A 14379-nucleotide genomic window follows, 5' to 3' on the forward strand; every position below is an offset into this window, starting at 1 on the left:
GATGGTAGAGGGTATAAAACATATTACGAAGTAAAAGTCTAGAACATTACCGAACAAGAAGAGTGCAGACAAAAATGTGAATGTATTAAAAACATTGACAATTTATGACAGTGTGTTAGTAAATTGCATGCACGCAAGCTTCAAAACAACAACAAATCAAAACATTTGCTCTCTCTTGTCCGCTCTTTCTTTGCGTTCGGGTCGTGTGTGTGTGTGAATTGCCGAAAAACTTTGTAACCAGCGGGCAATGGATGTTCAGGACTGGTCTAGACTAACCACATATCCCTTCCTGAATTATCAAATTTATCTGATTTTTAGTGTTTAAGGGTAATTTAACTCAGAAATATGGGTTTCCACACGAAAAAAATTATATTATTGTAAACAAAATCACAAGGACTACCGACAACACAACTTTTTAAACGATACACACTTTTGTGTAGAGGATACTAGATGGAGTTGATCGATAAGACTGGTGTTTTGTAGGGCATCAAGGGTAAAATGAAATAAAATAAAACGTATAACGTATATTACAAATAAATTCATTTTCAAAATATATTTTTCGTTCTTTATTGCACACTATAAATGTTCTTGTTGTTATTGTTGGTCAGTTTATCTGTAGTTAAATGATATTTTCCAAAGAAACAATTGTTTAACAACATCAAATATATTTTTTTCTCGGGGGGAGTTTTAATTAAATAAAAGAGCAATAAAATAAAATAATGATGTTAATGGAACACAAAGAGAAAATAATGATAAAATAATATTATTTAAAATTAAAAAAATAATAATTATAATGGAAAACTTATAAAAATATACACCTACATATATTGAATACAATATGTATTTCTTTTGTTTTTCTTCTTCTTTGAAAACATCATCATTTTGTAGGTTTATGTTGTGATAGATGTTTCTTCTCTTTTCCTTCTACTGATACTACAAAAATTTATTTTGATTTTTGTTTTTTTAAAAAAATTCCCTAATATGTTTGTTGTTTTACGTTTTTGTTTTGTTTACTAAATATTATATGTACTTTGTTTTGAATGCATTTAAATAATGATATTTCGTTTAATTTACTTCTGGAGGTTTTTCTATTTTTTTTTTTTTGTAACAAAAAAGTTTATGTATATTAGAGTTACAAAACGGTTGTTATGCTGCTGATGTTTGTTTTTGTTTTATCTTAAAACAGTACAAAAAGTTATTAATTATTATGCAACAATGTTTTTGACATACAAATGTATCTATTTTAGTTTAAGTTTTGATCATATCATTTCTTTTCATTTAAGTAATGTTTTGTTTTTGTATAATGATGTGAGAATTTGTAAAAAAAAGAAAACATATCGCCGTTTACATCTCAATGTTTTGTGTTATAACTTAAGCTGGGTAAATGTGTGGCACAACAACAGGCCACCACATATAAGATGCCAAAGAAGAAATTCAATTTTGCCGTCTGCCGTGGCACATTATGCATTGTCTGTTCATTGCGGAACTGTTTTTCAATGCGAAAAGCCTGTGGTACGGTAATCAAAGGCAGCAGAAACCACACCGAGTATTTCATGGCATACACCACAAAGACACTATATGGTGTAAACAGTAGCAAGGCGTAAAGGACATGGGATGCTGTACGTCCTATAAGAATGGCCAATGTAACAATACCAGCCTTACGATCATTTTCAACATCCCGAGTATTGTTACTGTGCAAGATGGCTTCAGTATTTAAGGCCAACGGTATGGCATAATAGATTGTAGTCCAGTCTACATGACCTGTTTGTGACATGAATGCAAATAGCACAGATATGGGACCAAACAATACCAGAATAACTAAATCACCCAATGCAATATATTTGAAACCAACACCACCGGTATAAAGGAAACTTGATGAGAGACCACCAAAGTATATCAGGGCTAAGTGTTCCATTTTAGCTGGACTCAGTATTGCCAAACAAATGAATCCAACACATCCAGCCATGTAAAGGATAGCACCAAGTGAAACAACCTGAAAAGAAACAAAGAAGTTAAGAATTTTTAAATATTGCACAACAAATCAAAAAAGTATTAGGCGATTTAGTCTATTAAAAAAATGTTTTGGATTGTGGCAGTAGGTTTTTTCGGAATTTTCAGGCGCCGTATCTTGGGAAGTATGAACATCCTCCTATAAAATATTTCGTATTTTTCTGTAACGTCGGACCTCTCTCGAGATAAAGAAGATTCTACATAAAATATAATCCGTCTTTTTTCTGATTTTGGGTAAAAATATTTTAAAAATCCACGTTTTGCGGTCTTTGGGTGTAGGAAAAAAAATTATTTTAAAAATCCAGTTTTGTGGTCTTTGGGTTTAGGAAAAAAAAAATAATTTAAAAAATCCACGTTTTGTTGTTGTTTTGGGTGTAGGAAAAAATTATTAAAAAAATCCACGTTTTGTTGTTGTGGTTTTTGGGTGTAGGAAAAAAATTATTTAAAAAATCCACGTTTTGTGGTCTTTGGGTGTAGGAAAAAAATTATTTAAAAAATCCACGTTTTGTGGTCTTTGGGTGTAGGAAAAAATTATTTAAAAAATCCACGTTTTGTGGTCTTTGGGTGTAGGAAAAAAATTATTTAAAAAATCCACGTTTTGTGGTCTTTGGGTGTAGGAAAAAAATTATTTAAAAAATCCACGTTTTGTGGTGTTTGGGTGTAGGAAAAAAATTATTTAAAAAATCCACGTTTTGTGGTGTTTGGGTGTAGGAAAAAAATTATTTAAAAAAATCCACGTTTTGTGGTCTTTGGGTGTAGGAAAAAAATTATTTAAAAAATCCACGTTTTGTGGTCTTTGGGTGTAGGAAAAAAATTATTTAAAAAATCCACGTTTTGTGGTCTTTGGGTGTAGGAAAAAAATTATTTAAAAAATCCACGTTTTGTGGTGTTTGGGTGTAGGAAAAAAATTATTTAAAAAATCCACGTTTTGTGGTCTTTGGGTGTAGGAAAAAAAATTATTTAAAAATCCACGTTTTGTGGTCTTTGGGTGTAGGAAAAAAAAATTATTTAAAAAATCCAGGTTTTGTGGACTTTGGTGTAGGAAAAAAATTATTTAAAAAATTCACGTTTTGTGGTCTTTGGGTGTAGAAAAAATTATTTAAAAAAAAAACACGTTTTGTGGTCTTTGGGTGTAGGAAAAAAATTATTTAAAAAAAAAACACGTTTTGTGGTCTTTGGGTGTAGGAAAAAAATTATTTAAAAAATCCACCTTTTTGTGGTCTTTGAGTGTAGGAAAAAAAATTATTTAAAAAATCCACGTTTTGTTGTCTTTGGGTGTAGGAAAAAAAATTATTTAAAAAATCCACGTTTTGTGGTCTTTGGGTGTGGGAAAAAATTATTTAAAAAATCCACGTTTTGTGGTGTTTGGGTGTAGGAAAAAAATTATTTAAAAAATCCACGTTTTGTGGTCTTTGGGTGTAGGAAAAAAATTATTTAAAAATCCACGTTTTGTGGTCTTTGGGTGTAGGAAAAATATTATTTTAAAATCCACGTTTTGTGGTCTTTGGGTGTAGGAAAAAAAATTATTTAAAAAATCCAGGTTTTTTGGACTTTGGTGTAGGAAAAAAATTATTTAAAAAATTCACGTTTTGTGGTCTTTGGGTGTAGAAAAAATTATTAAAAAAAAAAAACACGTTTTGTGGTCTTTGGGTGTAGGAAAAAAAATTATTTAAAAAATCCACGTTTTGTGGTGTTTGGGTGTAGGAAAAAAAATTATTTAAAAAATCCACGTTTTGTGGTCTTTGGGTGTAGGAAAAAAAATTATTTAAAAAATCCACGTTTTGTGGTGTTTGGGTGTAGGAAAAAAAATTATTTAAAAAATCCACGTTTTGTGGTGTTTGGGTGTAGGAAAAAAAATTATTTAAAAAATCCACGTTTTGTGGTGTTTGGGTGTAGGAAAAAAAATTATTTAAAAAATCCACGTTTTGTGGTCTTTGGGTGTAGGAAAAAAATTATTTAAAAAATCCACGTTTTGTGGTGTTTGGGTGTACGAAACAAATTATTTAAAAAATCCACGTTTTGTGGTGTTTGGGTGTACGAAAACAATTATTTAAAAAATCCACGTTTTGTGGTCTTTGGGTGTAGGAAAAAAATTATTTAAAAAATCCACGTTTTGTGGTGTTTGGGTGTAGGAAAAAAATTATTTAAAAAATCCACGTTTTGTGGTGTTTGGGTGTAGGAAAAAAATTATTTAAAAAATCCACGTTTTGTGGTGTTTGGGTGTAGGAAAAAAATTATTTAAAAAATCCACGTTTTGTGGTGTTTGGGTGTAGGAAAAAAATTATTTAAAAAATCCACGTTTTGTGGTGTTTGGGTGTAGGAAAAAAATTATTTAAAAAATCCACGTTTTGTGGTGTTTGGGTGTAGGAAAAAAATTATTTAAAAAATCCACGTTTTGTGGTGTTTGGGTGTAGGAAAAAAATTATTTAAAAAATCCACGTTTTGTGGTGTTTGGGTGTAGGAAAAAAATTATTTAAAAAATCCACGTTTTGTGGTGTTTGGGTGTAGGAAAAAAATTATTTAAAAAATCCACGTTTTGTGGTGTTTGGGTGTAGGAAAAAAATTATTTAAAAAATCCACGTTTTGTGGTGTTTGGGTGTAGGAAAAAAATTATTTAAAAAATCCACGTTTTGTGGTCTTTGGGTGTAGGAAAAAAAACTATTTAAAAAACCTACTTTTTGTGGTCTTTGGGTGTAGGAAAAAAAATTATTTTAAAAAAAAATCCACGTTCTGTAGTCTTTGGGTACAAGAAAAAAATTATTTAAAAAAAATCCACGTTTTGTGGTCTTTGGGTACAAGAAAAAAAATTATTTAAAAAATCCACGTTTTGTGGTCTTTGGGTACAAGAAAAAAATTATTTAAAAAAAATCCACGTTTTGTGGTCTTTGGGTACAAGAAAAAAATTATTTAATAAAATCCACGTTTTGTGGTCATTGGGTGCAAGAAAAAAATTATTTAAAAAATCCACGTTTTGTGGTCTTTGGGTGCAAGAAAATAATTATTTAAAAAAATCCACGTTTTGTGGTCTTTGGGTGCATGAAAATAATTGTTTAAAAAATCCACGTTTTGTGGTTTTTTGGGTGCAAGAAAACAATCATTTAAAAAATCCAGGTTTTGTGGTCTTTGGGCGTAGGAAAAAAATTATTTAAAAAATCCAAGTTTTGTGGTGTTTGGGTGTAGGAAAAAATCATTTAAAAAATCCACGTTTTGTGGTCTTTGGGTGTAGGAAAAAAAATATTTAAAAAATCCACGTTTTGTGCTGGGTGAAAAAATATTTCTTAAAAAAATCCACGCTTTGTGGTCTACTGCTGGGTGAAAAAATATTTCTTAAAAAAATCCACGCTTTGTGGTCTACTGCTGGGTGAAAAAATATTTCTTAAAAAAATCCACGCTTTGTGGTCTACTGCTGGGTGAAAAAATATTTCTTAAAAAATCCACGCTTTGTGGTCTACTGCTGGGTGAAAAAATATTTCTTAAAAAATCCACGCTTTGTGGTCTACTGCTGGGTGAAAAAATATTTCTTAAAAAAATCCACGCTTTGTGCTGTGTGAAAAAATATTTCTTAAAAAATCCACGCTTTGTGGTCTACTGCTGGGTGAAAAAATATTTCTTAAAAAAATCCACGCTTTGTGGTCTACTGCAGGGTGAAAAAATATTTCTTAAAAAAATCCACGCTTTGTGGTCTACTGCTGGGTGAAAAAATATTTCTTAAAAAAATCCACGCTTTGTGGTCTACTGCTGGGTGAAAAAATATTTCTTAAAAAAATCCACGCTTTGTGGTCTACTGCTGGGTGAAAAAATATTTCTTAAAAAAATCCACGCTTTGTGGTCTACTGCTGGGTGAAAAAATATTTCTTAAAAAAATCCACGCTTTGTGGTCTACTGCTGGGTGAAAAAATATTTCTTAAAAAAATCCACGCTTTGTGGTCTACTGCTGGGTGAAAAAATATTTCTTAAAAAAATCCACGCTTTGTGGTCTACTGCTGGGTGAAAAAATATTTCTTAAAAAAATCCACGCTTTGTGGTCTACTGCTGGGTGAAAAAATATTTCTTAAAAAAATCCACGCTTTGTGGTCTACTGCTGGGTGAAAAAATATTTCTTAAAAAAATCCACGCTTTGTGGTCTACTGCTGGGTGAAAAAATATTTCTTAAAAAAATCCACGCTTTGTGGTCTACTGCTGGGTGAAAAAATATTTCTTAAAAAAATCCACGCTTTGTGGTCTACTGCTGGGTGAAAAAATATTTCTTAAAAAAATCCACGCTTTGTGGTCTACTGCTGGGTGAAAAAATATTTCTTAAAAAAATCCACGCTTTGTGGTCTACTGCTGGGTGAAAAAATATTTCTTAAAAAAATCCACGCTTTGTGGTCTACTGCTGGGTGAAAAAATATTTCTTAAAAAAATCCACGCTTTGTGGTCTACTGCTGGGTGAAAAAATATTTCTTAAAAAAATCCACGCTTTGTGGTCTACTGCTGGGTGAAAAAATATTTCTTAAAAAAATCCACGCTTTGTGGTCTACTGCTGGGTGAAAAAATATTTCTTAAAAAAATCCACGCTTTGTGGTCTACTGCTGGGTGAAAAAATATTTCTTAAAAAAATCCACGCTTTGTGGTCTACTGCTGGGTGAAAAAATATTTCTTAAAAAAATCCACGCTTTGTGGTCTACTGCTGGGTGAAAAAATATTTCTTAAAAAAATCCACGCTTTGTGGTCTACTGCTGGGTGAAAAAATATTTCTTAAAAAAATCCACGCTTTGTGGTCTACTGCTGGGTGAAAAAATATTTCTTAAAAAAATCCACGCTTTGTGGTCTACTGCTGGGTGAAAAAATATTTCTTAAAAAAATCCACGCTTTGTGGTCTACTGCTGGGTGAAAAAATATTTCTTAAAAAATCCACGCTTTGTGGTCTACTGCTGGGTGAAAAAATATTTCTTAAAAAAATCCACGCTTTGTGGTCTACTGCTGGGTGAAAAAATATTTCTTAAAAAAATCCACGCTTTGTGGTCTACTGCTGGGTGAAAAAATATTTCTTAAAAAAATCCACGCTTTGTGGTCTACTGCTGGGTGAAAAAATATTTCTTAAAAAAATCCACGCTTTGTGGTCTACTGCTGGGTGAAAAAATATTTCTTAAAAAAATCCACGCTTTGTGGTCTACTGCTGGGTGAAAAAATATTTCTTAAAAAAATCCACGCTTTGTGGTCTACTGCTGGGTGAAAAAATATTTCTTAAAAAAATCCACGCTTTGTGGTCTACTGCTGGGTGAAAAAATATTTCTTAAAAAAATCCACGCTTTGTGGTCTACTGCTGGGTGAAAAAATATTTCTTAAAAAAATCCACGCTTTGTGGTCTACTGCTGGGTGAAAAAATATTTCTTAAAAAAATCCACGCTTTGTGGTCTACTGCTGGGTGAAAAAATATTTCTTAAAAAAATCCACGCTTTGTGGTCTACTGCTGGGTGAAAAAATATTTCTTAAAAAAATCCACGCTTTGTGGTCTACTGCTGGGTGAAAAAATATTTCTTAAAAAAATCCACGCTTTGTGGTCTACTGCTGGGTGAAAAAATATTTCTTAAAAAAATCCACGCTTTGTGGTCTACTGCTGGGTGAAAAAATATTTCTTAAAAAAATCCACGCTTTGTGGTCTACTGCTGGGTGAAAAAATATTTCTTAAAAAAATCCACGCTTTGTGGTCTACTGCTGGGTGAAAAAATATTTCTTAAAAAAATCCACGCTTTGTGGTCTACTGCTGGGTGAAAAAATATTTCTTAAAAAAATCCACGCTTTGTGGTCTACTGCTGGGTGAAAAAATATTTCTTAAAAAAAATCCACGCTTTGTGGTCTACTGCTGGGTGAAAAAATATTTCTTAAAAAAATCCACGCTTTGTGGTCTACTGCTGGGTGAAAAAATATTTCTTAAAAAAATCCACGCTTTGTGGTCTACTGCTGGGTGAAAAAATATTTCTTAAAAAAAATCCACGCTTTGTGGTCTACTGCTGGGTGAAAAAATATTTCTTAAAAAAATCCACGCATTGTGGTCTACTGCTGGGTGAAAAAATATTTCTTAAAAAAAATCCACGCTTTGTGCTCTACTGCTGGGTGAAAAAATATTTCTTAAAAAAATCCACGCTTTGTGGTCTACTGCTGGATGAAAAAATATTTCTTAAAAAAAATCCACGCTTTGTGGTCTACTGCTGGGTGAAAAAATATTTCTTAAAAAAATCCACGCTTTGTGGTCTACTGCTGGGTGAAAAAATATTTCTTAAAAAAATCCACGCTTTGTGGTCTACTGCTGGGTGAAAAAATATTTCTTAAAAAAATCCACGCTTTGTGGTCTACTGCTGGGTGAAAAAATATTTCTTAAAAAAATCCACGCTTTGTGGTCTACTGCTGGGTGAAAAAATATTTCTTAAAAAAATCCACGCTTTGTGGTCTACTGCTGGGTGAAAAAATATTTCTTAAAAAAATCCACGCTTTGTGGTCTACTGCTGGGTGAAAAAATATTTCTTAAAAAAATCCACGCTTTGTGGTCTACTGCTGGGTGAAAAAATATTTCTTAAAAAAAAACCACGCTTTGTGGTCTACTGCTGGGTGAAAAAATATTTCTTAAAAAAATCCACGCTTTGTGGTCTACTGCTGGGTGAAAAAATATTTCTTAAAAAAATCCACGCTTTGTGGTCTACTGCTGGGTGAAAAAATATTTCTTAAAAAAATCCACGCTTTGTGGTCTACTGCTGGGTGAAAAAATATTTCTTAAAAAAATCCACGCTTTGTGGTCTACTGCTGGGTGAAAAAATATTTCTTAAAAAAATCCACGCTTTGTGGTCTACTGCTGGGTGAAAAAATATTTCTTAAACAAATCCACGCTTTGTGGTCTACTGCTGGGTGAAAAAATATTTCTTAAAAAAATCCACGCTTTGTGGTCTACTGCTGGGTGAAAAAATATTTCTTAAACAAATCCACGCTTTGTGGTCTACTGCTGGGTGAAAAAATATTTCTTAAAAAAATCCACGCTTTGTGGTCTACTGCTGGGTGAAAAAATATTTCTTGAAAAAATCCACGCTTTGTGGTCTACTGCTGGGTGAAAAAATATTTCTTAAAAAAAATCCACGCTTTGTGGTCTACTGCTGGGTGAAAAAATATTTCTTAAAAAAATCCACGCTTTGTGGTCTACTGCTGGGTGAAAAAATATTTCTTAAAAAAATCCACGCTTTGTGGTCTACTGCTGGGTGAAAAAATATTTCTTAAAAAAATCCACGCTTTGTGGTCTACTGCTGGGTGAAAAAATATTTCTTAAAAAAATCCACGCTTTGTGGTCTACTGCTGGGTGAAAAAATATTTCTTAAAAAAATCCACGCTTTGTGGTCTACTGCTGGGTGAAAAAATATTTCTTAAAAAATCCACGCTTTGTGGTCTACTGCTGGGTGAAAAAATATTTCTTAAAAAATCCACGCTTTGTGGTCTACTGCTGGGTGAAAAAAATATTTCTTAAAAAATCCACGCTTTGTGGTCTACTGCTGGGTGAAAAAATATTTCTTAAAAAAATCCACGCTTTGTGGTCTACTGCTGGGTGAAAAAATATTTCTTAAAAAATCCACGCTTTGTGGTCTACTGCTGGGTGAAAAAATATTTCTTAAAAAAATCCACGCTTTGTGGTCTACTGCTGGGTGAAAAAATATTTCTTAAAAAAATCCACGCTTTGTGGTCTACTGCTGGGTGAAAAAATATTTCTTAAAAAAATCCACGCTTTGTGGTCTACTGCTGGGTGAAAAAATATTTCTTAAAAAAATCCACGCTTTGTGGTCTACTGCTGGGTGAAAAAATATTTCTTAAAAAAATCCACGCTTTGTGGTCTACTGCTGGGTGAAAAAATATTTCTTAAAAAAATCCACGCTTTGTGGTCTACTGCTGGGTGAAAAAATATTTCTTAAAAAAATCCACGCTTTGTGGTCTACTGCTGGGTGAAAAAATATTTCTTAAAAAAATCCACGCTTTGTGGTCTACTGCTGGGTGAAAAAATATTTCTTAAAAAATCCACGCTTTGTGGTCTACTGCTGGGTGAAAAAATATTTCTTAAAAAAATCCACGCTTTGTGGTCTACTGCTGGGTGAAAAAATATTTCTTAAAAAAATCCACGCTTTGTGGTCTACTGCTGGGTGAAAAAATATTTCTTAAAAAAATCCACGCTTTGTGGTCTACTGCTGGGTGAAAAAATATTTCTTAAAAAAATCCACGCTTTGTGGTCTACTGCTGGGTGAAAAAATATTTCTTAAAAAAATCCACGCTTTGTGGTCTACTGCTGGGTGAAAAAATATTTCTTAAAAAAATCCACGCTTTGTGGTCTACTGCTGGGTGAAAAAATATTTCTTAAAAAAATCCACGCTTTGTGGTCTACTGCTGGGTGAAAAAATATTTCTTAAAAAAATCCACGCTTTGTGGTCTACTGCTGGGTGAAAAAATATTTCTTAAAAAAATCCACGCTTTGTGGTCTACTGCTGGGTGAAAAAATATTTCTTAAAAAAATCCACGCTTTGTGGTCTACTGCTGGGTGAAAAAATATTTCTTAAAAAAATCCACGCTTTGTGGTCTACTGCTGGGTGAAAAAATATTTCTTAAAAAAATCCACGCTTTGTGGTCTACTGCTGGGTGAAAAAATATTTCTTAAAAAAATCCACGCTTTGTGGTCTACTGCTGGGTGAAAAAATATTTCTTAAAAAAATCCACGCTTTGTGGTCTACTGCTGGGTGAAAAAATATTTCTTAAAAAAATCCACGCTTTGTGGTCTACTGCTGGGTGAAAAAATATTTCTTAAAAAAATCCACGCTTTGTGGTCTACTGCTGGGTGAAAAAATATTTCTTAAAAAAATCCACGCTTTGTGGTCTACTGCTGGGTGAACAAATATTTCTTAAAAAAAATCCACGCTTTGTTCTGTGTGAAAAAATATTTCTTAAAAAAAATCCACGGTTTGTTCTGTGTGAAAAAATATTTCTTAAAAAAATCCACGCTTTGTTCTGTGTGAAAAAATATTTCTTAAAAAAATCCACGCTTTGTTCTGTGTGAAAAAATATTTTTTAAAAAATCCAGGCTTTGTGCTGTGTGAAAAATTATTTTTTAAAAAATCCACGTTTTGTGTTGTGTGAAAAAATATTTCTTAAAAAAATCCACGCTTCGTGCTGTGTGAAAAAATATTTTTTAAAAAAATTCACGCTTTGTGCTGTGTGAAAAAATATTTCTTAAAAAATCCACGCTTTGTGGTCTACTGCTGGGTGAAAAAATATTTCTTAAAAAAATCCACGCTTTGTGGTCTACTGCTGGGTGAAAAAATATTTCTTAAAAAAATCCACGCTTTGTGGTCTACTGCTGGGTGAAAAAATATTTCTTAAAAAAATCCACGCTTTGTTCTGTGTGAAAAAATATTTCTTAAAAAAATCCACGGTTTGTTCTGTGTGAAAAAATATTTCTTAAAAAAATCCACGCTTTGTTCTGTGTGAAAAAATATTTCTTAAAAAAATCCACGCTTTGTTCTGTGTGAAAAAATATTTTTTAAAAAATCCACGCTTTGTGCTGTGTGAAAAATTATTTTTTAAAAAATCTACGTTTTGTGTTGTGTGAAAAAATATTTCTTAAAAAAATCCACGCTTCGTGCTGTGTGAAAAAATATTTTTTAAAAAAATTCACGCTTTGTGCTGTGTGAAAAAATATTTCTTAAAAAATCCACGCTTTGTGCTGTGTGAAAAAATATTCTTTAAAAAATTGGTTGTTTTGGTTTAAATCTACGAATTTTTTCTTGTAACATTGCACCTCTTTCGAGATCATGAATATCCTTCCCCACACGTCTGGACATAACTCCCAAGTAGGTACTGAAACGAAAACATTATTATAATGCCCTCATTAGAAGGCAATCTTTTGCAGTTCTCAGGAATGAGTTCTGGCAGCTTTGAATACTCTTCAATTGCATTGAACTTGTATTCATGAACCACACTGGTACCGCATAGCGTTGTAACGGACCGCAAGAGCTGCCGGCTAGGAACTTGAGGTTTTTGTTCATCTTGCTTAGAATCTCACAAACGAACCGCTTGAAACCCCCACTGAATGTGACCCAAGTAACCCGGGGCAGTTAGTAGCAGTTTACATGAGAGAAATCTGCCCTTGCCACTTCCCAGATATTCGTGGGAACAATTTTTTTCTTGTAATATTATTTTTTTGGCTACACAATTCTATTTATACAATCTTCTTTAATTTTAGCAGGTTGCAGTGACCTTCCACACGACTGCAATAAATTTAAATTTGTACCTTCTAAAAATATTCCAAAAGTAATTTTCCACTTTTGGATTATTTTTCACTTTCAAGAATGTACGTGAGTTTTGTTGCTCTACGATTATATACATTTCATGGAATAAATCTGTTGTTCCCATTAAAAACAATCCACAATCACACATACATACATACAAGAATAACAATTCCTACTAAATATACCTGTAATACACATTATAAACAATTGGAAAACAAATGAGAAACAGAAAAATTAACACAAAAACAAAATAATTACCTCATCTTTTGTTAAAATGTGATCCACTAATGTACGATCATCAGCCTTCTGTTTATCAATTCCTTTAATAAAATCAAAATATGTATTGACCACATTGCCGGCACAATGTACGGTGACTACGGTGAAAATCGTTAGGAAGAGTGTTATGAAGGAAAATTCAGCAGACCATTGTGAACGAAAGGCTAACGCCGAACCCAATAGGGTAGGTAACAAACTAGCCGACAGAGTCCAGGGTCGTAAAGCCAATAGATAGGTTTTAAATTTCATAAATGTACCGGTGGTTGAGAGATTTGTCGATGCTGCTGTTGAGGATGTTGAAGATGATGCTATATTTGTATTCGGTTTGGCATGATTTTTGTGGTTGGATATTTTTCCATTTGCAGCCGTAGCTGCGGTATCTGTTGGTGAACCATTATTGTGGGTGGTTATAGCTGCCGCACGTTTCTGTAGTAGACTTTCAGTTACTGATTCTTGTTCCATTGAAGTGAATTGTAGGCGAAGTGTTACCTGTTGGTGAAAAAGTAGACTTAAATGAGTTTTCAAATTGTCTTGCTTCAATTGATTCTTACCTGTTGTTGTATAATAGTCCACCACTCAAATCGTACTAATAGCCTTCCGTAATGTTTGTTTATATTCAAATCTATATTCCACAATTACTGGATGCTGTGCTTGCTCTTTTTCTTTTAGATATGTATCTCTTCCACAAATATATTTAAATTATTCGAATTGTGTGTGTTTTTCTTGTAGTATTGTTTACTTTGAAGTGAATGAAATATGCTGATGAATGCCCTCTCCTCACTGCTTGTATTTGTTGTGTGCTTTGTTTTTGTTTTGTATTACCACCTTTAGTTTTGTACCACTCAGTCTGTGTGTCGTTTTTGGTGGCACACACTTGCCCCTTTGAACTTTATTAACAAATTTTCATCTACTTCTAGTAGATTAACAATTGTTTATTTCCGCTGTGTTTTCTTCCTCTTCTCATTAAATTTTCCCATACACCATATTGTTCAACAGTACAGTGCACTTCCAGCCAGTAGTTTCTTCTTGCTTCTTTGATCTGAGATAGATGCCTCCTTTCCTTTTTGTTCTACTTTGACGTGTTGTGTGTCTTGTAAGCTGGATGCAGGAGTCTTCGTGTTGCGGTTTAGACTGCTTCAAATAGTACTTTTGTTTAAATTGAGCCAATTACTCTCTTTCTCACGGTTTCTTTTAATTAATATTCTTTTGTTTCTACATTGGAATTTTATGTTAAGGTTTAATAAATTTCCCTACAAAAAATTTTCACCTATTTCGATGTTGCGGCTCTCTCTTCGGTCCCTCTCATCTGTAACGTCACATCAAATGTCATTTATGCTGCCAACTCTCACAGGAGATGTGTTGAGGGGTTCACATGTTACGGTTTGTTGACAAGTGTGATTGTTTGGTGGTTGCTTTACTAAGAGCGTGTGCCAATTGTCGAATTAAGGCAGTATTGTTCTAAGAAAGAGCAAAATATTAAAAAGGGGGAAGAATACAAAAGAAATTGTAATTATTAGCTCTGTTTCTTTACGTGCAAGAATCTTCAAGTTTTACAACTTTTTACTCGAAAAGCGTTCCTTTACTTCAGACACCATACAATTCATATGGAAGCAGATTACAACTTTTGCTACTTTTGCCGGTTTTACCACTTTCAAAAGTAAAGGAACAGACCAATTATTGGAAATAAAATAAATGAGATGGGTCATATAAAGGAGACTGAAATGCTTCATTTTTTGTTTATTGTTTAACAAATCCCAAAATGTGAACTACCTTTGTAATCAATTAATGCAAATTAGTGACCGAC

The 14379-nt window shown here is 32.8% G+C and overlaps 1 protein-coding gene across 2 annotated transcripts; it reads right to left on the bottom strand.

Moving 5' to 3' along the window:
* Positions 1 to 998: 998 nt before the first annotated feature.
* Positions 999 to 14033, bottom strand: heix (UbiA prenyltransferase domain-containing heix). 2 transcript variants are annotated; one of them, XM_073970949.1, is made up of 4 exons: positions 13843 to 14033; positions 13127 to 13787; positions 12558 to 13064; positions 999 to 1993 (listed from the first exon to the last, which is right to left on the bottom strand). In XM_073970949.1, exons 3-4 carry the CDS (start codon positions 13035 to 13037, stop codon positions 1352 to 1354), a joined length of 1122 nt encoding a protein of 373 aa, XP_073827050.1. In that variant the 5' UTR covers positions 13038 to 13064; positions 13127 to 13787; positions 13843 to 14033; the 3' UTR covers positions 999 to 1351. The 2 variants fall into 2 exon arrangements, with proteins under 2 accessions (XP_073827050.1, XP_073827049.1); XM_073970948.1 differs by having other exon boundaries at positions 13127 to 14033.
* Between the last annotated feature and the right edge of the window lie 346 nt (positions 14034 to 14379).

The sequence above is a fragment of the Musca autumnalis genome, unplaced genomic scaffold, assembly GCF_047663935.1.
Source record: "Musca autumnalis isolate F117 unplaced genomic scaffold, ASM4766393v1 scaffold_2, whole genome shotgun sequence".
NCBI lineage: Eukaryota > Metazoa > Arthropoda > Insecta > Diptera > Muscidae > Musca > Musca autumnalis.